Consider the following 23,007-nt stretch of genomic DNA (forward strand, 5'->3'; position numbering starts at 1 on the left):
CCGCTTGCTTTCCGTTATTTTTCTCGCTTGTGTACTCAGAACAACATTTGTTTACGTTGGAGAGCCTCGAGTGTTCAAAATAATTCGGAGCCTTCTATGCTACGCGGTGTCTCTAATAGTCCACGTTTATAACTGAGACATCGATTTCCTCGACGTTCAGAATGCATTGCCAGAATCTGAACGCTATAGCAAGAAAATGCCGTTTTCCAAAGTATTGAGACATCAAGCACTTGTCAATACTACTGCCCTGCTCACCAACCTAAGTGCATCCTGTTCTCGAGCGTTTGCGGGAAAGGCAGCACCAGGTCTCCGGGTTCAAGGGCGGTGGCCAGCGTCTCCATCGACGGGAACGAGACAAGCCCGAAGCTTGAACAGAATCGTGGAGTCGGCACGGAATCCAGGCTCCAGGGCGGCGAGTAGTAGTCGAAGTAGTGCACTGTCAATCAACCATGCCCAAATGAGAGAGAGAGAGATAGATATGGAGAAAGAGAGAGAGGTATCAAATGAGCCGAGACATACAATACACAACTCATTAAACACCACATAAATGTTATTGAACAAAAGAAAGAGAGAAAGGGTAGGGACATAAATTTCAAACAGATTGAACTGCACAATGTGCGGTGGTCGTGACAGAAAGGCGCTGGTTATCTTACTTTGGGCAGTTAAGGGGAGCTTTTCTAGCGACGACTGGAAATAAGATGCCAGAGCTATACGAGGTGTCTAACAGCCAAGGCTTTCTGAAAGTAGAAATGTTAGCAATACGCAATATTGTTGTTTTTCGCTGCAATTCTCGTCCCATCATTATGCCAGCCTTACAACCGCCTTAGTGCGCTTTAGTTCTAAGCGCGACCTAATGTTGCAAATAACTCGAGATAGTTTCAAAATATAAGTAAGCGAGCAGTTTTAGTTCTTGTCTATTTTTTTTTTCAAAAACGAATGCAACATACACAAATATTGGAAGGGCATTGTTAGTTTGCCCTCATCCACGTTAGTGCCAGCAAGTCAGTGGCGTAGCCAGGGAGGTGGCGCAGCAGGCATGTCCCCCCACCCACTAAAAAAAAAAGAGAGAAGAAAGGTGTTAGTATGCTGCCTGCTCCTACTCGCTCCCCCTCTTCACCCTCCCCATAACCGGCCAACTGCGTGCACTCCCCCCCTTCACCCCCCAAGAAAAAAAAAACATTTCTGGCTACACCACTGCATCGAATAGTCAAAAGGCATAATGCTCAACCTCGAGAACTCGGCTGCTAAAAGGTACGCCGCCTCGACGTTCCCGCCCCGATTTGCCGTGACGTCATTGATTCTGACAGTGTCTGCTAATGCCCAATAAATTTTTTATCGGTAAAAATGAACTACATCGTATTTAATTGAACCAATGGCTGAACCTGGCAAATTTTAGTAACATGTTGTGCGCCACAATAACTCAAGCGGGAAGAAATGCATTGACGTCCTTGTCGCCACGCTGACGCGCCGGTACAGGGCATTCAGCTCAAAAAAAAAAAAAAGTGAGAGTTTGGTCTTCTTTATCACAAATTAGCTCTTGAAACACTAGTTTATCAGTTTAAGCAGCTTTCATATTTGTATTTGGTTTCCCTTTAAACCAAGTGTTTATACCGTCGCCATAGAGCACGTCGTTCGGGTTGTCGTGAATGCCGCCGCTGAGTTCCGAGAGCAAACCGTTGGAAGGGGTCGAGCCCACGAAGGGCCGTGACATGTCCTCCTCGTACACTATCTTTTGCAGAGTTTCCACGTACAGCTTGACGTAGTCCTCACGGTGTTCTGTCGTGAGGAGCCTGTATCATACAGCCAACAGGAGAGAGAGAGGGAGAGAGAGAGAGAGAGCATAAAAAGCTTGCAACTAGCACCTCTATTCGTAATAACAGCTTATTTTGACACATTACCATGTGTCAAATAACTATTAGGAAGAAAGGCGCCCAAATATACACACCCTGAATGGACATACAAGGCGAGATTCCCTCTTTTCATGGCTGTATATCCCCACCTGATCCAACAAGAAATACTCATCTGTCGAATGTAGACGTGTATTTGCTAACACAAAAAATATGGCACCTTTGCTACGGTGAGGGAAATATTAGGTAAGAAAACCGTGATACAAATGAGACAAATATTTCAGTGATGGAAATGTGGGGTGGTGATGAAAACGGAGTGCTGTGTGACGAAAAGTTTCCAGGTGTAATCACGACGCCGACATAGCCATAACGAAAAAATTACTGGCCCTTTCCTAGCCTGTTCCCTACATTCCGTCATGTATTGCGCAGCTCTCGTGTTTAATATACATCGTCAGGAAATTTGACATACACCAAACAGTCACTAGAATGTTAATGCGACAGACTACAGTAACGCCGAAGTCGTTTCGATTATATATATATATATATATATATATATATATATATATATATATATATATATATATATATATATATATATATATATATATATATATATATATATATATATATATATATTACTGCTACTGGGAAGAAGAACTGGCTGAAATTGTTTTCTAATAAGAAAGTTAAAATACCGAAACTGCATTTCTTTTGTTCTGGTAGCGGTTCTCGTTGCGGTAGTATATGGTTGCGGCGCCCACCCCCAACCTTTAGCGACGGATCGTAAAACCAAACCATGTTTCTTTGGAAAGGAATTGAGCTACCGGTCGTGCATAGCTGGTGGGAAAATCCACACCTAAACTCTTGGTTATTTTCTGGGCCTTCAAGGCGACCCCATTAACAGACAAACTGTTGATCTGAGACCGTCCAATAACCCGCCCCCTCCCCACTTCCCTCCCGAGCGGCCAGGAGGACCTCAAAACATTTGCGCCCCGCAATGTACGCATACATGCGTTTTGAAAGAGGAATACGCGGTAACAATAACGATTGCAATTGCTATCGGCTTCTGCTCCTTCAAAATGTACCTAGCAGGATACTCATCAGCATGGAAAACTTGCAACCTGTCTTACAATTTTCGAAGACACGGTCTTCTCGAAGATTCCAGATTGATTTGTGATTCGTGGGATCTAGGCACCTGGCCACTTTCGTGCGAAGCGTCCGTTTTTCCATACGTGCATTTTTCCATACGTGCATTAAACAACAGTTGTGAGTGAGCGCGTGTGTTTCTTTTTCTTTGTCTTTCGCGTTTTTAGCGCTCTAAGTTTTTGTTAATTAGGATGAGTGTATATTTTTTTTATCCTCGAGGAAAGAAGTGCATCGTGAAAGGCCGGCAACACAGCCAGTCTTTCTCTGCCAGCAGCCCGTGACCTCAGTCACACAGACATATTTATTTGCACAATATGACAGTCACTAATTTTGCAGCCAACTACTGCACCGGTCGATCTTCCCTTCCTCCGTTCCACGTATTGCAGCATGAACCGAGTAGAGTGCTTTAGCGTTAAACCAGTTGCATATCCCACAGCTGATCGCACCGTAACAGTGTAGAAGAGGTAATGGTTTCGCTTTCATGCGCTTTCGATTGAGATAAGAATGGGCGGACCGCCGAAAGCACCATTTCCTTCCTTTAGACTACAGCACTAGTAGACCAAATTACCCCCGCGATAAGGGTGTGTACTTTTTTCACAGCTGACTGAAGTTCACTTAATAAAAGTGTAGCTTACAATTAATTGGTCCCTTCACAGGACCGGCTATCAATAGTTTTCCCTGTATTACTTTTTTTTCGGTGCTTCCAACATATCCTTTTCTCCCAGCCGGGTGCTCTATTGGAGGTATGCCAGGCCTGCAATAAAAGTGCGAAGTTGCTCCAGCATCTGCGCCCGTGTTCCTATTACCCTGTAGCTAGCGCTATTTGTACGGAATGCTGATTTAATACCAGATGTGTAGCAAACCGAACTAATACCTATTGCTGTTGGTAAGGACAGAAAAAAAAACGCTATTTCGGAGGTGCATGCCAGTCTGAGCAACTAATACATCAAAGGCAGCGAAGCTGCATAAGTTCTTTTCTTGGTGATTATTCATCACCGATACACTGGTCATGTGTGACCAGAACTCCCACACGGGGAGCTCCGAAGCTTCCCCACAGGCTGCGTTGCCGGCGGCCCTTTACCACTGGCATCCGCACAAATGCCTACCAGACCTCCAACGTGACGCTGGTAAAACAGGACGTGAGAAAAAATTTGTTGCTAAAAATACCAAGCATCGAAGGTGTTGTCTATTTGTGTGGTGTACGCAAGGTGACTTTTGTTTTGTAACCTTCGATCATTACGCTTCAGACAAACAAATTTAGCACCACGACGCAGGGTTTGTTGCTGATTGATACCGAGCGCGCCACCACGCGTTTTCCGTCGCTCGAAAACGGCTGCGATACTCCCCTTAACCGCTTCGCTGTAAACCCTTCAACTAAAGCAGTCTTACGCCACTATACTATCCGCCTCCCTACTAAATAAAGGCAATATGACACCTAAACGAAGCTCCCCCGAGAAGATTTTACCGCTATACGAAGACGGTTGCAAATAAAGTAGGTTTGTTGAGAATAAGCAAATATGTCGTTCGGCAAAAGCGATGCCACTGGGAAAGGAAAGACGGTAAAGCGGGGTTGTTGGGCACTGCACACGTCAACCAATGAAGTTCGCAGGCGTCTACGTTTTTTTAAAAAAAGAAGGAACGAAAAAGAAACCCACCCGGGCATTGTTGGCGCAGCATTAGCCCCACTGTCTGCCATAGCGCCTGAAATAGCGGCCGCGACGCAGTGCGACTCGAACTGCTTTGGACGAGTTAGCCGAGCTGTCAAAAGGAGTGGACGGCGAAATGTGCGCTCTTTAAGGAACCATGCAGTCGGCCTTGCGAAAGTGAGGCGCTCAACCTTACCACCCGATGGCAATGTTCTCCCTCACTCTTTCTCTCTTTCTCATATTTATTTATATATTGTTTATAGCAAGACAAGAAAAAAGGAGGATTCCTCTCTACTATCAAAAATAAATTGAAAGGTATATGATGCGAGGGTCGACGACGACGGAGCCTATACACTATCTGGATCGTATTTGGCGTCTTGGCAACGAACAAGTTTGCACGGTACTGTTTGAGACTGATATTTGACAGGAAAGTAGTATACGTGCGCGAACTACTTCATCGCCTCTCACTCCCACTTCACAGGGGAAAGCGAGCGATTGAACTAAATTGCGAGACGAAGGTCGCAGGTCTCGAACTGCGCGCAAGTTTATACAGCGACCGGATGACTGTGTTCACAGGAAGTTCGTGCTTTCGAGATATCCGCCTCCTTGTGCATGCGCGTCCTAGTCTCGTCAGCGCTGGGATCATACTTGTGTGTCGTTTCCTGAGAATAAAAGAAGCACTTGGCGCGATTTTGCGCAAAAGCATATTTGCGCCTTCAGCCACTTTCAGTAGTCGCTGGTTGGGGACGGCGTCTCCAACCTAAAACCATGGCTGCTTCGCCGAGACATGTGGCGAGTGCGAAGGATGTGAGCGAGTGAGCGTTTCTCACAGGGCAGTGACCGAACGGTAACGATGTCGACGAATCAGACGATGTAGTCGCCTATACTGTCCCTGCTGATGTGTCCGTAGCCGGTTTAGTTTCCAACGAAACAACAAGCAGCACATAAATGTTCTAATTAAAACAAATATCTACCGTCAAGCCCATAACTATTTTCTCAATGTTGTTGTCTTCCTCCGCCGGATTCGGTGTATCTGATAAGTCAATTTCTCGCTGAGTAAAGTGAGCCGATCACGCGGACAGCGTAAAAGTAAACTTGGCCGATCCAGGAGATGATGTAGTCAAAACTGGGCTCATTCGGGAGACTGTGTGTACCGCAGTCACGTGGGTGAACAGTTCCATACTCATGGTCGGAAATAACGTTGCACGCGCGTCACGCGTGTTCTTGCATTGTATTCAACTTGGAGTTTTCAACAAAGTTTCGCTTAACGTAGATTCCAATAAGTGCGTTGAGCTTGCCGTATTTCCTTGCATAAACACACAAAAGTGAAACGGAATATCGTGGTTTCGTAATGGGACAGCATGAAGCAACTTATATGCTAGAATAAACAGGGGCAAGCCAGCACGGTGATAACGTCACGAAATCAGCGAAAGTTGCTTCAAAAAACACAATGTGTAATAGCCAGAACCATGATTGAGCGAACAATCACACATGAAGAAGGGGTGAGGGGGGGGGGAGAATATATAAAATGAAGTTATCTAACGTCAGTGCTGCTCAGGGGCGTAGCCAGGGGGGGGGGGGGCTTATGGGGCTTCAGCCCCCCCCCCCCCCCGAAATTTTTTCGTGCGGTCCATGCACCGCCGACCAAAGCGACCCCCGGCGCCGGAAATCACTCTGGATTTTGTCTAGAATGTCTTTTTGACGCTCGAAAAGACATTTAACCGCGAAGATTGCAAACTCGGGCTGGATTTCGTGGCAACGCCCATACACCAGGAATCACACAACGCCAAGCAGTCCCATCCGAGCACAACGTTTCAAAGGCGCTTTGATAGTGAGCGGGCTCGCCGGGGCATCTCACTGAGGCCACGGAATCTATGGAGCGCATGGATATAAATTGCGAAACTTTATGGGTATAAATCTCATAAGCTCTTGATGTGAAAGGTGCATTGACATTTCCAAAGTTGTGCTTTAGATTTTCAATTGCGGAACTTTGTGGGTTTAATGTTGTTGTAAACATTTGACGCCAAGGTCTATTGACTTTTCTAAAGTCTTACATCAGAACATACAACGAGACAAGCCAAATCAACACACTAGCAGACGAGTTGACAAAGCAGGCAGCGAGGTCCAATGAGACGAAGGGTTGGGGTGGTTCATTTGTGCCATCATGTCACATAAAAAAATATCAACATTTTTTTTAACCTACGCCAGAACATCCATGTCAAGACACTAAAGACAGCCAAAGTACCTACGTTCTTATTTATTTTTTCTACTTTGAATTTTATTCGCGAGGACACATTGAGCCTCTTCAATTTTTTATTTTTTTTGTTCTCGCTACCCTACCCGCGGGCTGCCAGAGCCAGCCAGAGCGCATACGTTTTTCTCGTATGGCCCCGACCACCGTGCGGTGCACTTCGGTGCACGTTCGCTTTGCTCTGGCCGAGTGGATTTTCACCTGACAGAGTTTTGGACGCTTTCTGGCTAGCAGACGAAAAAAAAAAATGGTCGCTCGCCGCCATCACTGTGGGGACTCGTAGGATCACCGCATTCCTTGAGCCTTTCCGGAAAGTCTTGTTTCGCCGTTGTAGGATACTGAGCAGTATGCGGATGGTTCTCAGTGGACCAAGCGTCTCATGTTTTCTTCGGTATTCCTTCCGTAGCCCCATTAGGTGCTCGAAGTAGGCATTCGATTCTGGCCAACATACTTTCCTATGCGTTTTTTTTTTCATTTCGGTGCCTCCGCCTCACAGAAAAAAAATACATTGTTGCGGCGCAGCGATTTGTCGCATGGTGAAAGTTCGATTTTGATACTTCTTTTGCGGAAAGTAATGGGTGACGGGAAGCTTCAGTTGCCGGATACGTTTATTATATTATTGCGAAAGCAATTACATGGACACTCCAGGCGCATTCCTGCCGTCGCCCATTAGGCCGTCGCCCATTCCTGCCTCATGTTTCGTATAAAGTCCAAGGGTGATAACATCGTGACCACGCGCTGCATGCTGTATGTGCGAGTGAAAGCGTAGGAGGGGAGGTGGAATGGGTGAGCCGACGATGGTGGCTCAGTCTTGTGTGCGCAAAGGTGAAAAGCGGGGAGCAAGCGCGCCGCCTTCCGTCGCGCGCAATACATCGGGGGGAGTGGATGGAATGGGGGCGGAATCTAGGATTCTGTGAATCTATGATTGTGCAACATGTTTATTTGCCTTGTTTGACGCATTATATACAGTTACTTCTTCTTACATACATAGACTCATTGGAGACTTATACGTATACTTAAATATCTTGTTGCGAGGTTTTGTGTATACATGCAGTGAACTTTGTTTCCAGTGACACTTTTTTGTCCTTTATCAAGCCGTATTTTCACATTTGTATATCCCATTGTATCTTTGCATTTCTAATGTACGAGGGCGAGTCAAATGAAAGTGAGCCTACCCTAACCGCGCAATAATGGTTCGGTTCATTATCTGCGAGGCATGCGCGTAGGAGAACGGCATGTCTCATTTACAAAAGTGACACGCAGGTGTGAAGATAAATGTTCGTTAATGCTCTCATACACTGGGTTGAATATGGTTGCGTCACATAATGGACACTTCAAAAGTTGAACAGCTCGTTGTCACGAAGTTTTTGACAGCTGAAGGTGTTTCCAAAACAGAAATTAATCACCATATGACTGCCGTGTACACTGAACACTTCATTTCATTGACCACTGCGAAGCGTTGGAGCAAACGGTTCAAAGGACGTTGCAAAGACATTCCAAGACCGGGCCAAAACCATCGTTTTGATGGTTTTGGCCCGGTATGATGGTTTTGAAATGGAAAGTTAAATCCTAGTGTCTGTTGGAAACAGAACTTCGATTTAGGGCCTGAATTTTGTTAAAAATATTTTGAAAAATTCGAAAGCTTGAAAAAATAGAAGCACGACGTTTACAAACTAATAGCTATGCATGAAGAACAGATATTGTGGTTCTGTAAACGGCATTTATTTTAACAGTCAAAGCGGACAAGTTTTCTGTGTCAATTTGTATCTTACGTGAATTGGTTACGTTGTGTACAACGGTTCTGCAAAAGCCGTATTTCCGCAATACTAAATTTTTTTGAGATTCATGTGTAGCATATCTATTTTGTCCGCTGTAGATGAACTATTAGATGCAATTCACAGAATTGTGATATCATTTTTCATTGTTGAGTCACGGAGTTTTAAACTTGATAGTTTCGTTTCCTGAAAATTTTCAGTTTTGGCCAATTTTTAATAAATAATTGACCACCTAAATGAAGAATTCGAAACTAGTAGTCACTAGAATTAAACTTTTTCTTTTAAATGCAACAAACCTCCTCAAATTTGGTGATGTGGTTGCAGGGAAAAACGAATTCCCCTTCTACATGTACTTAAATAGGAGCACCCGAGCTAGAGCTTTCTCTTAAGGAGGAGGCTGAGCTGCAACGTGCAGCTATATATATGGATATATGATATATATATTATGTTATATATATTATATATAAATATAAATATATATATATATATATATATATGTTGGGCCAGTGGCATAGCCCCCCCGAACAAAATTTCTGGCTACGCCACTGGTGCTGCTACTATTTAGGAGAGAAGAGCTACAGCTTAACCATCCACCTCTTCTCGTTTAAGTATAAAACTCAGGCTTCCTTTTTACTGTATCGATTTGGAAACGTGAAGAAAAAATACATATCTGAGTATATAAATATAATAGGAATGTGGTAAAAAAATACTTTAATCTTAGCTCATAGTTTGGGAAAGATTTCCAACGCTGGTGGGGGGGGGGGGGGGGCTTCTCGCTGAATAAAGCGTACCGACTAATTAGTAAAATAGTATTATTGACAGTTTAAGCAAAGTACGCATTGGAATGTGTCTTCTTGCCGCTATCGGATAATTATGTCGTTGTTGTATCCAGCCATAATCTATGCACCGAAAGAAAACAGGAGCGTCAGCTGTTCACGGTAGACGTCAAAGCACCGACTTTACTCGGGTGCTTCCGTTTCCATCTAGTCGCCGGCTTGCTCAAGACTGAGCACGAATCGAATCTTCAAATAACCTTGCAGTTAAAAAAAGTGCATTCAGCTACCAAAAATAGAAGGAATGTCACATTACTCTAGCTCTCTTGGCGCAGGCACAAACAGGAATATTTGTCAATTGACTTTACATCACATGAAATGCAACAAGCTACAAATGCGCATGGTGTGCCGCTTCGTACTCACAATTACCCACACCTACTCGCACGCAGAGCCAATAAGCCGCAACGTTCCTCGCGTCTGGGTTGCCAACCTTCACAACACTTTTTTCGTGGAACCACTCTCCTGCACAATCTACTCAACATCACATTCTCCCAACCCTCACCCTAGAGTGAAAACCAGGACAAAGTTTTTTGTATGTAAATGTTCGTCCCGCTTTCCTCTAAGGCGATACACGCCGTTACTTTTTTTTTAAATTTCGGAACCTCTTCGGTGTTATTCGCACACATAGCGCATTTGTTTATCTGACGTACGGAACAACCCTTCTCGATATACCTGCGACTGTAGGAACATCAGGCTATCCTAATTTCTTCCTGGCAATTCGCCCTATTTGGGAGTTCACACATGACATGGCATCGTCATATTCAGATCCATGGAAGCGCCGCCTTTGGTACGGGAGAAAGCTCGGCTTCGGACAAAGTGGAACCCGATCTGCCACTCACTTCCACCAGTTGTAAGCCAAGCCGAGTTCGTTTTCGCTGTTTCCGCACCAGAGAACTAGACTGGCGTGGTGACTCAGACGCCGCACCTGCAAACGACACCGCCTTTTAAGTTCGCTGCACTGATAGTAGAAATCGGAGGAGCCAAGCTTCACCAGTAACACTCGTAAGAACGAACGACACCTCTCTGCATGCTTTTGCACATGCAGCGTCAAATATATTATCGATTATACGTATGTAAATGAGTTCATTAAACGTGTTTACCGACGCCCAGGTATTGCAGATACTTCAAAATTTTAGGTTACAAATGAAGGGCGAATAAATATACGGTTACTCCTTGAGCCTCGAAGATTCACTTGTTTTTTTTTTCATGGACGCTTTAGAGTGATGACAGCGGAACAATCATTCCACTATTATCATCTTAAACGTTTTATCATCTCAACGTTTTCGACCGAATGATTTAGTCTAGTGTCAGCCTGCAAATCACGCTTCAGGGTAATAAGTTATGTTCGAATACTTCAAGTGTACACATATTTACATAAAGATATTGCTAAATAAATGCATCAAAGAACCATTCTACTTGCGATACCAATGCTGATTGTATCATTGCTCATTGCACAAAGCCATAATATTTTGTGCGCCATAAATGTCGTTTTGCCACACGAGAGTGCCTTCGATGTAGCACGCGTTAACCGTCGAACTTCTTAGACGTGTCACGCTATGTCCATGACTGCATTCCCTTCTGCCTAGCTATTTTGGTTTCGCCGTTAACAGCCGTGCGAGTGGTTTCTCTAGGATCACGGACGCTGACCAGCAGCGGTTTTTTACTTACTAGTTTTAGTGCGTCAAGTACAATCTAATGCGCGAGAATGAGCGGGCCTCTTATTTTAAAAATTAGCATATTCGAGGTGGTGATTTGCAAAACATAGAGGGAAAGCATGAAGCCAAATGAAACCATCCTCGTTGAACGACTAGACTGGTTCAAAGTAAACACGCAGTGATCTAATTGATAGCGCAATGGTACCGCCAATCTGCCTTCCTTATTATTAGTCACTGTCAGGGCATTCTCAGCACTGCATTACATTGGCCACTTCTCGAAAAAAAAAATAATAAACCGGCTGCCTTATACAACAAAACATGCCACAAAATCACCCTTACAACAACCTTTCTTCCATCGACGACTGAAATTAGCACGTTAATTGTAAAATTTCTTTCCGCATCAAAGCATCACGTCAGTATGCGGTATCATCTAAACGTGGCCAAAGCTTTAAACAAGTGGCTATCATTGTTTTCCTGTAAATGATACTCGGCCACTACAACATGTGGCACTTAGTAGAATAAAGAAAGGAGCCCTATGACGAGAAAATTGCGAACAAGTGCTATGAGCCCACCCTATCATCACTAAGCTATCGTAAATATGACGTATTTTCGTAAATTTAGCAACGTTAGCGTAAGGTATGCGTAAAGATGGCTTGAAATAGCCTAGGATCCTGTAAGCTGAGACAAATCTCAGTGGAGGAACCGCGTAAAAGCTCACGTGAATTTTGCCGAGAATGCGGGATAAGCCACAGCTTACGATGTAGATTACTACGCCCCACGATAGGTAAAACACAAAGATTACGGTGCCGTTTGTGTCACCGTACAACGCGCTGTTTGTACACCAAAAGTGCCTTTTGTTTGAACCATGTCAGTCGGCGGCTTGTAGGCTATCAATTCTTCCTCAAAGTTTTCTGTGTCGATACGCCTGGCGCCGGCAGCGGCGGGAGGGGCACCGCGTAGCGGGAAAAAAAAGAAGCGTTTTATTCTTACTTTCCACTTCCAGACTTTGGCAAACTTTATTTTAGTGAGAATACCACACCAAGACTAGACGCGAAAAAAAAAAGAATAGGAGCCACCTCCAAGCCAAATAGCTAGTACAGCCTCCAGCCTTCGGAGTTGGCTGCCATGGACTTTTAGCCGTTCTCCTTTCACGCACTATAGATTCACTCATCCATAAAACTCGTGACTTAGTCGTTCTTTTTTCCCTCGGGACTTGTCGTCCTTCCATCTCGGGCGCAAGCGTTGTTTACTTAGCCCGCGTTTCACGCATTGCCAGCGACGACTAAAAGAGCGGCAGCTGTCCATCAAACTTGGCGACGGTTACTTCCGGAAATCTGGGAAGGCCGCAGCCGCGGTTCGACCGTCAGCTTATCATCCCACCCGCTTCCGCGAGGGCTTATCGCTTTTCCGCCCTTCTTTTATGTCACCCCATTGGTCCCGTCCATGCCCCTTGATTGAACGTCATCGACAGCAAGAAATAAAAATGAAATCGGGTGGTTTAGTGATCCCTAGTCTGGCTTTTATTGTACGCCTATCAGAGGTTGAACACTAAAAGGCAAGCGGTAAGCTTGAAAATAATGCCTAAAATACCCTTCTATGTGAGGTACGCACTGAAGTTATCAGCGTCGCCATTTTGTAGCACAGTCAGCACGGCCCCCGAAAAGCTAGGCGTTATTTACATCCGCTTCTCTCCAGCAGCGCAGTGGAAGCTCCGAATAGGGCTGCGAAATGGCGTACGTGACGCCTTGTGAATACTCCCTATAACTCAGCGAGCGTATTTTCATACAGACTCGGAAACATAGCGCAAAAATGACACAGGAACAAACAGGAACACAGGACGAGCGCTATAGCACTCGTCCTGTGTTCCTGTTTGTCCCTGTGTCATTTTTTGCGCTATGTTTCAGAGTCTGTATGTATCTCACCAACACGCCCAAGCTTCTTCCCTGCTAAAGGGTATTTTCATACCCGAAGAAGTTGGACTTCGTAGTAAGAAAGAAAAAAGTTATAATAACCTCAGCGAGCATCAACTTCCTTATCCTCAAAAGTTCGTCGCAAGAGTGCTATAATGAGGACATTACTCTCGTGGCTTGTTGGCCTCGGCTATTCTCAGCAACTCAAAACGCAGCGCAGTTGTGTGCGAGGAGGACACTACCGCCTGAGGTGACGCATAGAAATAAAGGAAATCAGCTGACCACGTTGTGAATTTCTCCCACGAGGTCGGGAAAGATGGAGTCAACCGACACCGTCCCCACGCTACTTCCGGATGACTTCCATTGCAAATACTGAGCCAAGTAGCAGCTTAGCAGAGTACACAAGGACTTGACGCAGAGGTGACGACCATAGAGCTTGTAACTGAATCTAGAAAAATATGAACAGTAATCTAGTAACTGCGCATGCGCTGGTCATAAGGGTGCACATATGTCATCTACAGGGAGTTGGGTAGATACAGGATATATAAGGCCACCCAGTCGATGAATAAAAGCGGTAGGTAATCTGATAGATGATCACTTCTAATGGCGTCTTCTTCGAAACGGGTTGGCGACAAATAGGCAGCTAGCCTGCGTGACCTAATCAGGTTTTGCTATATCAGAGTCTAGCATTTTACCTATTTCTACTTTATCTTGTAAAGTTACCTATATATATGCCTGTAATGACCTCGGCCTCATCTCCTCCCTGCTTTTTTTTTTCACGTCTCTTAATTATCTCCACCGCTGACTAGTTAGCGTGTCCACCAGATATTGACGAGAGTGCCTCCGGAAGGTGGACGTTCCCTAAGGTTTTGGCTGGGGGAATATCTGCGTATTCCATTACAATGCGCTCAGTCTTCACTGCCTTTTCTTTCTTTAACAGCGATGATGTTAGCCTCTAGCTGGTCGGAACTTTTCATGTCCGTCAAAAAAAATTGAACCGAAAAAAAAGTTCATATATCATTTGGAATCAGGCATACAGCACATAGCTCAGTATTCATTTCAATGAAGGAAGGCACAAAACAAGCGTCAAAACCGCATGATGTATGATAAGGCGTCTGTGAACAATGCGATGCACGTTCCTTCTGTTTCCCGGTAAAGATTACGGTTGCATAACCTGCTGCGCTGGGAAAGGGGCAACAGCAGCATATGGATCAGTGAGTGACGGCACCAAACTTCATAACTGCCTGGCAACTCTTCAGTTCATTGTAAGACCGCTATGTGTAGACCACGCGAAGTCAACGCTCCCAAGGAGCAGCGTGAATACCCTGAGTGTCGAAGAGGGCAAAATTGTAATTCTCATCAACGCTTTCGTGCAAAGACTAGGCCGAACAATAAAACATTTCATATACCCATGAACAGCATTTGAGTGGTTTTCTAACAGCTTCGTTGGCCATCCACTTTCACAGGGTCGGGATGGCGAGTGATTTTATTTTTCACAGGAAACAAACGCCTGTTTCGATTGTGAACACTTGCTCCCGTGCGTGTTTTGTCCTCAAACCGAAAACTCGGGCCTCAAAAAGCAAGTCCTTTGTGTTATCGTAAACACTTTCTGCCCTGCTTTTTATTTGCCGTCGTTCTAAATCTCGGTTGACTTTTTCTATCCTTTGCATTTAGCTTACCGTTTAGGTTTCTCTAACTTTCTTTGTAATAAATGACAAGGCTGCTACTCCGTCTCTGACCGTGTCAAAACGCCACCATTGAGGAATGTGTCCGGGATCGAAACATTAGGCCGGTATAATGTAAAAGTTCATTTTACTCGATTCTTTTACTTCTGTATCACAAACCGTTTACAACCGGCGAATCCCGCTGATAGCGGGAGCAGAGTAGAGCTCAGACGATTGACGAAAATTCGGAAAGGAATAAGGCTGATTCAAATAGAATCGTTACATCATCCAGCCCTGGCTAGCCTGGCTTCGTATAGGAGGACAATTAAACCTGGGCTGCCTGTGGTCTCGGCGTCCTTCTCGTGTGTGTGGGGTGGGGCACGGCTGTGCCTGGGAGCGCACGGCTCCACGAGGCGTCAGACGAGTGCTCACCTGCTGGCGCGCCTCCAGCGCCACCGAGTCGAGGAACGCCGGCGTGGCAGGGTAGAGGGCACTGGCGAAGGCGAAGTCCTGCCAGATCATGAGCCCCTTGCGGTCGGCCATCTCGTAGAACACGTCGGACTCGTACAAGCCGCCGCCCCAGACGCGCAGGAGGTTCATGTGCGCCGCTGCGGCGGAGTCCAGCAGCGCCTCGAGCCGCTCGCTGGTCACGCGGTCCGGGAACGCGTCGGCCGGCAGCCACGCGCTGCCCTTGGCGAACAGCGGCAGCCCGTTGACGCGAAGGAAGAACGTGGCGCCTGCGTGCGCGGGCGCACATGCTATAGGGACTTGAGCCTTCTTTGCTTAACCTTTCTGCGGGCATAAACTGCACACTCAGCGATTCCTGCCACCTGTCGTTTAACCAGGCTTGCGGAGCGCCGAAATAGCCGCCGTGCCAGAAAGGTCTGCAGGCGCCCCCTCCGTCTCATTGCAGAGTGAATCTCACTACAGTTCCAGAACGGTGTGCACTTGCGCTCGTTGCTTGGGGTAGACTAGCACTTGGGCCGGCTGGTGAATAAAACATTGCTTAGTGCGTCGTCCCGTCTTTTTAGTCATGCCTCTTTCTTTTTTTTTTTTGCTCACTCGCCACCACAACTAACTCCGGCTTATCGGTAACGAACATCATAGTCATCGTTATAGCACCTAATGTAATGACGCCACACAAAGGTATGTGTCGGAAATGCGCTCATCATGGGTCACCCGTCGCGGATCGCCAACCACTCACCCGTGCTATTCACGAGCGGCTCCTGTATCAAGTCCACTGTACGAAAACCGATGCTCCTGGTGATGATGGCTGTGTCACTGCCCAGAGACAGGGATATGGACAGGGTGTACAACCGGTGTTCTCCGTATCCGTTGGGCCACCAGGGCTCGATGGCCAGGTTCTACAAGCATTTAATGTTCAAGAAGCACGTGAAGGCAGACATTCATTCAATCATTCATTCATTGCGCATACTTTCAAGGCCCATACTCACTAGAGAAATTATGGGAAATGCAGAAAAATATGCAGAAAAACAAAATATAAGGCTAATATGTGGCGTGGTAAATGTTGGTCTTGAAGTTTGGTTCGCACGTAACCTCCTTCGTGATGAATCGATGCAGGTGGCGCCAGTCGTTAGTGGTTCCGTATAAGCTTGAATTGCAGCTAAACACTTCGTGCTTATTCTTCCTGGCGCCCAGGTGCAAGCTCTAACAAAATATTGTGTCATACAAAAGAGAGTACGTTTCCTTTAACGAAAAATGGTCATCGCACAAATGACCCAAATATAAACTTTCGATCGCAAGCAACAAACAAAACATACAAAAAGCTTTCATGCCCTCAAGTTTGTGTCATAATACGGAGTCAGTTTTCATATTTCGTACGTTTCCTTCACTTGAATCGCCGCGTGGTGCATGTGAATCGGCTTCAACGTTCTCACTTAACATCCTTCGTTCAGCTCCATGAGACACCGCGTCACGCGGCGGGCGCACGAGAGACTTGCCTCGGGTATCCGCAGCCGGAACCGGTAGTGCGCGCTCAGCTGGTTGTTCGCGGACACCGATATGTTCTTCTTCACGGTCAGGCGTTCGTCGAGCACCAAACTGAGCAGCAGCCGCGTCTTTCCGCTGAACGCGACTTCGAGGAACAGGCCCACGTCCAGCGACCACCTGCCCGGCCTTTCGCCTTTGTTTTGCGAGCCTGCGAATGCACGGCGTCAGCGCGGTAAAGGAAGCCGTTCATACCGTGTCGCTTAGCCACCATTCTGTCTAACGGGTGCCCATCAACGAGAACGTTGCTGCTTTGTGGGAACCCTGTAGCAAAATACCTTCCTTCACCTCCCTCAACCTTTTAGTTCGAAGCATTATTTGCCTCGTACCAGGCCCTTTGTGGTAGGTCTCTGTCTATAGCTTCATTTCGGGCCTCTTCCATAGAAGATGGAAGGAAAATAGAGAACAATACACGTGTTTGACGGCGTATTCGAACCAGAGACCTCCGGCGCAATGGCCTGATGAGCTACCCATTAGACCAAAGAGGCATAGATACTTCCCTCGTGCCAACTAGCGCTCTGAGACGTCACACAGCAACCCAATTTGCTTGGAAAATCGAGAACACGCGCGCGAGCAAGTTTCCATTACGTCACCGGCGCAGGGATTGACTGCGCGAATGACTGCCAACGGTAAATTTCGCTCACGTAACGTCGCATGCATTAACAAGTCGCTCACAAAAAGACAATGTGACATTCTGCCACTTTCTGGATCCACTCATGTTGTAATGGAACAGGTTGTAACGTTTCTTTACAGGAACATACAATAAATTAGTCGCCATGCCATCGTCGTCGATGCCGCCAATACAATCTCACCTTCACCCCTTTTGCCTTAGTCTTCACACAACATAATCAGATCACACATACAGTTGCTTGTCTTACACGAAAATGTTGCGCCATCTGGTAATACTTTGGTAATACCCCAAACAATGCGAGATAGCCAATTTCTTGCAAGATGCATGCTTCTCATAACGTTGATCCCCCAGCGCGATGTCAGCACACTTTCCTTTAGTTTAAGTAAAAGCGCTTATGCCCGCTTTTCTCCGCACCGCTCTTTTGGCGATGAAAGCTTGCGCTACGGCCATGAACAACGACGACGCAGAGACAGGCAGGTGAGTGTTTTCATCAATAAATACGAGTTTTAGCGTAGCGTAGACGTGAAACACAGCACTCAAAGGCATTTGTTACTACAACCTTGTTACTCTGTATAGTCAACAATACAGCATTAGAAACGTTTTCACGTTGTACGACTAAGCCCTCTCATCGAGGAGTAAACTAAAGTTAATATTGTTTCGGGATGAATACGCCACTTCCGCGCCTAATATATAGTGCTGCAATCTCTTAACCACTTTAGGCATCAAGTGTAGAAAGTGGAGTTTTGGGCGGTTTGGCCCAGTATTGTTGAAAATGCCCAATGGGGCTCCCATAACGTTCCGAGACCTAGTTGAGTTGGCTGTACAATTCGCTACGTTTACTTATGGCAGTTAACTACATAAATGTCTCATTATTCCGCTTACATCTCAATAATTTATTAAACCACCACTTCATATATAAAGTACGCATGACGCTCTCTATGTTTTAGTTGGACAGCAGGACTGACCAATGGTAAATTATTTCCGATGGTCCAAACAATAATTCTTTATTGCTCTCATAACAGCCGACGAATACGCATTACGTTATATACGGAAAATTAGAATTGTCACTTACACGCCAAGAATACACCGAGAAGCCGCAACCACCATCGAAAACTGTTTAAGTAATTCCATATACTGGCCAACATCATCGTGAAGTTTCCTTACAATGCTAAAGTGACTGTTGTTTCCATGCTGTAGTATGCAAGGAATGCCGCAGAAATAGTCTTCGGATAGAATCTTTTTTAAGACAGGTAGGGCATATTGAGGACGCGACTGGTGACAAACGGTGCACCTCTCATGAATATTTTGTCTTAACTAAAACGGCATGTAATATGGTGATTTTATTACTATAATAGTTATCAATTGATAAAACAACATGAGTACTCATATTACGTTATACAGTTATATCAAACTAGCGCAAGTACCCTTTGTTGACTAGATACGTGTGTACAGTGGCGCTATAAGACCGGAATGTACTCAAACGAAAAGGACTGTAAAGCCAGAGCATGACTCTAGCAGAACACAGGCAAATCAGATTATAGTCGGATACAACTCAAGTCGGCAGTGAAGCCCCGCCCACGCCCTCATAACCGCCAGCCACTGTTTCTCCCCGAGGCTGCTAATAAATCGTACTTCAAACTTTTTCCGTTGCCCAAATAAGACAGTAACAACAAAAATAAAATTATTAGCGCGTAATTTTATACGTATTCCCTCGCCTATTATAGTGGAATGGCGAAAGCCTAGGCCTTTATTGAACTGAAATAAAACGCTTGCTTCGCCGCAACCCGCCGTGGTTGCTCAGTGGCTATGGTGTTGGGCTGCTGAGCACGAGGTCGCGGGATCGAATTCCGGCCACGGCGGCCGCATTTCGATGGGGGCGAAATGCGAAAACACCCGTGTGCTTAGATTTAGGTGCACGTTAAAGAACCCCAGGTGGTCAAAATTTCCGGAGTCCTCCACTACGGCGTGCCTCATAATCAGAAAGTGGTTTTGGCACGTAAAACCCCAAATATTATTATTATTATTGCTTCGCTGCAGCTATTTATTGTCAAGCTTCACTTCAGTTGGCAGTGAAGTTTCATGAATAAAACGAGGTCAGCAGTGAAATGAACTATATCGCGGACTTTTGAAGAGTGAAATGCTCAGCCTCGATGCACTTTGTTCACGTCTGTTGCACACCTCATCTCTTCCGCCGATAAAAGGTCTCTTCAAGAACAGCAGACGCTCCGGAGGTATCAAGTATTACGCCATCTTGAAATGGTCGCATGACGACGATTTTCTTTTTTTTTTGCTTTTGTGATTGGCTGGCGGAGTAACAACCTCACGGTCCGTGTGCTTTGGTTGCCCACTGTTGGTTTTTTTTTTTTTTCAGTTGTATCCTACTATAACAATATTTGCTAGTGACCTTAAACCACTCACCAAGCCGTCGAGTTCTGACCACCATGTCACGGATAACGAGGCTGTCGTACATCTCGATGCCGATGTCTTTCCTGAATAAAGCACACAGACACAAAAAGAAGCATTCATTAAGGCATACGGTGCACTAAATTCTAGTTTATGACAGCATTGGAGATGTCCTGTCAGCATAGCTTCTATCATACTGTGCGTTATTTACAGGCCTGGCGTGTTATTTTAACGTCTCAAACTATACGCGATTTATCTGGGACGCCTCGCTGGGCAGACTTAAAATAAGTTGGAGTGCAGGTATATATATATATATATATATATATTTTACCTGCACCAAAACTTCGAGCATACGGGCTTTTGTACTCGACCAAAATGAAGCCGTCGGACGGGGATCGAACACACGACTTCTTACTCAGCAAAACAAGGTCATATCGGTTATCGAAACGCGCCGGGTATGGAAGTTGTTGCGGGTGTTCGAGGTGCACCGTATAGCTTCACATTAGTGCAGAACTGGCAGTCATCGTAACAGCGTCGCAGCATGCCTATAGACGACGCTGGCCTTTTAGCCCTACGTTACAAAGCAGCCGCCGATTGCGCTTTAATGCATATCGTATGTGGGACCCTTTCTTAATATCGGTATACCTTAGGCTTTTGTGAAGAGGGAAGAAGTGAACTGTAACGTTAAACTCAGTATTATTTATTTATTTATTTATTTATTTATTTATTTATTTATTTATTTATTTATTTATTTATTTATTTATTTATTTATTTATTTATTTATTTATTTATTTATTCTTGGCGCTTGTTTTGAAGCAATGACTGTTCCACGGCAAATTCGGTCTAATCAGTCGCAGGTGCTGACAACCAGATGGTACGCTCACCAGATCCCTTGCGTGGGGAACGCCGGTGCCATCTCCCAGCTGAAGGAAGCCTGCGCCTTGCGCACTTGGTTTACGCTGCATTCGCCGCGCTGGCGCAGGGGCGGGCACTCGGGCGGCACTTGATGGCCCTTGCTGAACATGCGCGCATGTTCGCGCGCGTGGGCCACGGCTGAGGTGAACTCCACGCTCACGTTGTTGTAACCCACCTGGGCAGGCAAACCGCACCGCGAGACGCACGGTGTGCGACCTTTAACCGTCCATGAAATCACTGTTGCTACAGCCCACTTAAGCACCGCTTGCCCTTAGAATGTTTCTCTCTCTCTCTCTCTCTATCTATCTATCTATCTATCTATCTATCTATCTATCTATCTATCTATCTATCTATCTATATATATATATATATATATATATATATATATATATATATATATATATATATATATATATATATATATATATATATATATATATATCGTTCCTCGTTCCACCCCTTTCTCTTCATAACAAATACGCTTCAGCATCTCCTTTTGGCAGCCTACCGCCCTAACAGTGGAGTACAGTTTGAGGCGATTTGCAAATGAGCAGTTTAGGGTTGATTCAGCTAAACAAAAGTTGACCAGAACAACTCATTTTTCTTGCGATTAAATGAAGATACGCAAGCGATGAGAAATGTACTGGCTGGAAATTTCGGGTTTCCTTTCCTCTTTCTCCCTCTCTCAGCCTCCCTTCTCGCCTCCTGCTACTACTGCACGTGGTGCTCGTGTAGCTTCACTCTCCTGTGATTTTAGAATCAAGTTATACGCGAGTTGGCGCCTGCCCTCACTTCTACTCTGTAGAGGCGTCGTTGTCAACGCCCGTTCCAATTACTTGAGCACCCTCGTACCTTGATATGCTGTTTGATGTCGAACACGTAGCGCACAAACATGTTGTCTGTATCACCCACGGGCACATCGTTCACGTAGACAGTGGCCACGGTGTCAATGCCGTGAGCAACGAGCAAAATCCGGCGGTGCTGCGTGTGCTCCTCTTTCACTGAAACGCGGCAACAGCAGACAGAATAACTGACGGTATCGGGACACCGATAACAGCGACATTAAACTGCTGGGAACAAAAAGAAAGGCCATGCGGCTGCCTTTATACTGTTATGTCGACTGAGGAGGAGACTATGAACTTTCAGCAGCGATGCTTCCCAGTGCGACCTCCAAAGCGGCATTCCCTTTCCGATTACGCCTAATCGTCTCGGACAAAGCTAACCAATCAGTATGTCACTGCTCTTTCACATGGTACCAGCACACTATGCATTGTTAAGGATCTTGTATTCACGACGAATACTGTTTTCGCAATGGCTTTGCGCACAGCGACCGAATGTGATGTCCAGCCACCCCGGGTTTCCTTTTCCGTTCCTACTTCTTCATTCGTTCACGTTTGCTTCGAGGTCCCCCACTGTGACTCATCAAAAATGCTTTCCGATTGCGCAGAACCACTGAGGAACGAGTTACGCCGGCCCCCTGGCCCATACAAAACGCGTGGGAGAAGTATTCATTGTCGTGCCTACTGTATACCCATGCGTGCTGGTTACGGCGTCAGCGTCACAGTGGCCGAAATATATGTATATGGAAGTAAGTTTTTCTTTCTTGCCTAATCTTTTTGTACAATACGCTTGCGTCATGCTTGCTTGCCGCCGCTTAGGCCATTGTCCGATTTGTTAACCTTTCCATATTTATTCGTGGCAGGCGTATCGGTGATTGTTCTATGGAACGCGGTCTTCGTTTCTCCAGGGATAACACCATCGCACATTCGTTAGAATGTGTGGGACGTCCATTACCATCGGTTTACAGAACATTAAACGTAAGTGAACAAAATCTTTGGTATGTGAAGCCCTGCAGTTCCGTGACCGAATGGATCATGTAACTTACGCCAAGTACTCACGTTCGAAAGAGGGTGCCACAGAAAAATTTTACTTCCGTCTTTTCCTATTTCATTGTGTGGTGGCAGATATGAGCCTGTGGTTACTGACCCCAAATAAAAAGGCCCGTTATGTAATAGCCCCTTTCACCACTTGCAATATCAGGTGGTTTATGTTGAACAGCTAGGGAGAATAAACTAGCCCAAGGAACCGCAACATATCCACACGCTTGCATACATTACTGTGATGAGGCAGCTATCGTCGATCGGGCGATGAGACGCAGTTGCATCCCATCAAAACAAATCCGGTTACGTTGAATCTTCGGACATGCCAACCAATGGTGTTTGGTTGGTTTTCCATAGATAACAAGCAAGAGAAACTTTAGCAAAAATCTGCTGAATACGAGCCATCTATTCGGTTAAGCCAAATCACCAAAGGTCCTCGTGTGC

At 45.6% G+C, this 23,007-nt stretch overlaps 1 protein-coding gene across 1 annotated transcript in view; it reads right to left on the bottom strand.

Moving 5' to 3' along the window:
- LOC135914052 (beta-mannosidase-like) overlaps positions 1-23,007 on the bottom strand; it is a 51,382-nt gene that overhangs the window by 25,320 nt on the left and 3,055 nt on the right. The window contains exons 3-11 of the mRNA XM_065446792.2: positions 21,536-21,684; positions 20,653-20,858; positions 19,784-19,854; positions 16,689-16,885; positions 15,932-16,091; positions 15,160-15,464; positions 10,338-10,423; positions 1,612-1,790; positions 260-436 (exon numbers count right to left, since the gene is read on the bottom strand). Coding sequence (XP_065302864.1) covers positions 260-436; positions 1,612-1,790; positions 10,338-10,423; positions 15,160-15,464; positions 15,932-16,091; positions 16,689-16,885; positions 19,784-19,854; positions 20,653-20,858; positions 21,536-21,684 — 1,530 coding nt within the window. The remainder of the gene's footprint in view (positions 1-259; positions 437-1,611; positions 1,791-10,337; positions 10,424-15,159; positions 15,465-15,931; positions 16,092-16,688; positions 16,886-19,783; positions 19,855-20,652; positions 20,859-21,535; positions 21,685-23,007) is intronic.

Source organism: Dermacentor albipictus, chromosome 4, assembly GCF_038994185.2.
Source record: "Dermacentor albipictus isolate Rhodes 1998 colony chromosome 4, USDA_Dalb.pri_finalv2, whole genome shotgun sequence".
Lineage (NCBI taxonomy): Eukaryota > Metazoa > Arthropoda > Arachnida > Ixodida > Ixodidae > Dermacentor > Dermacentor albipictus.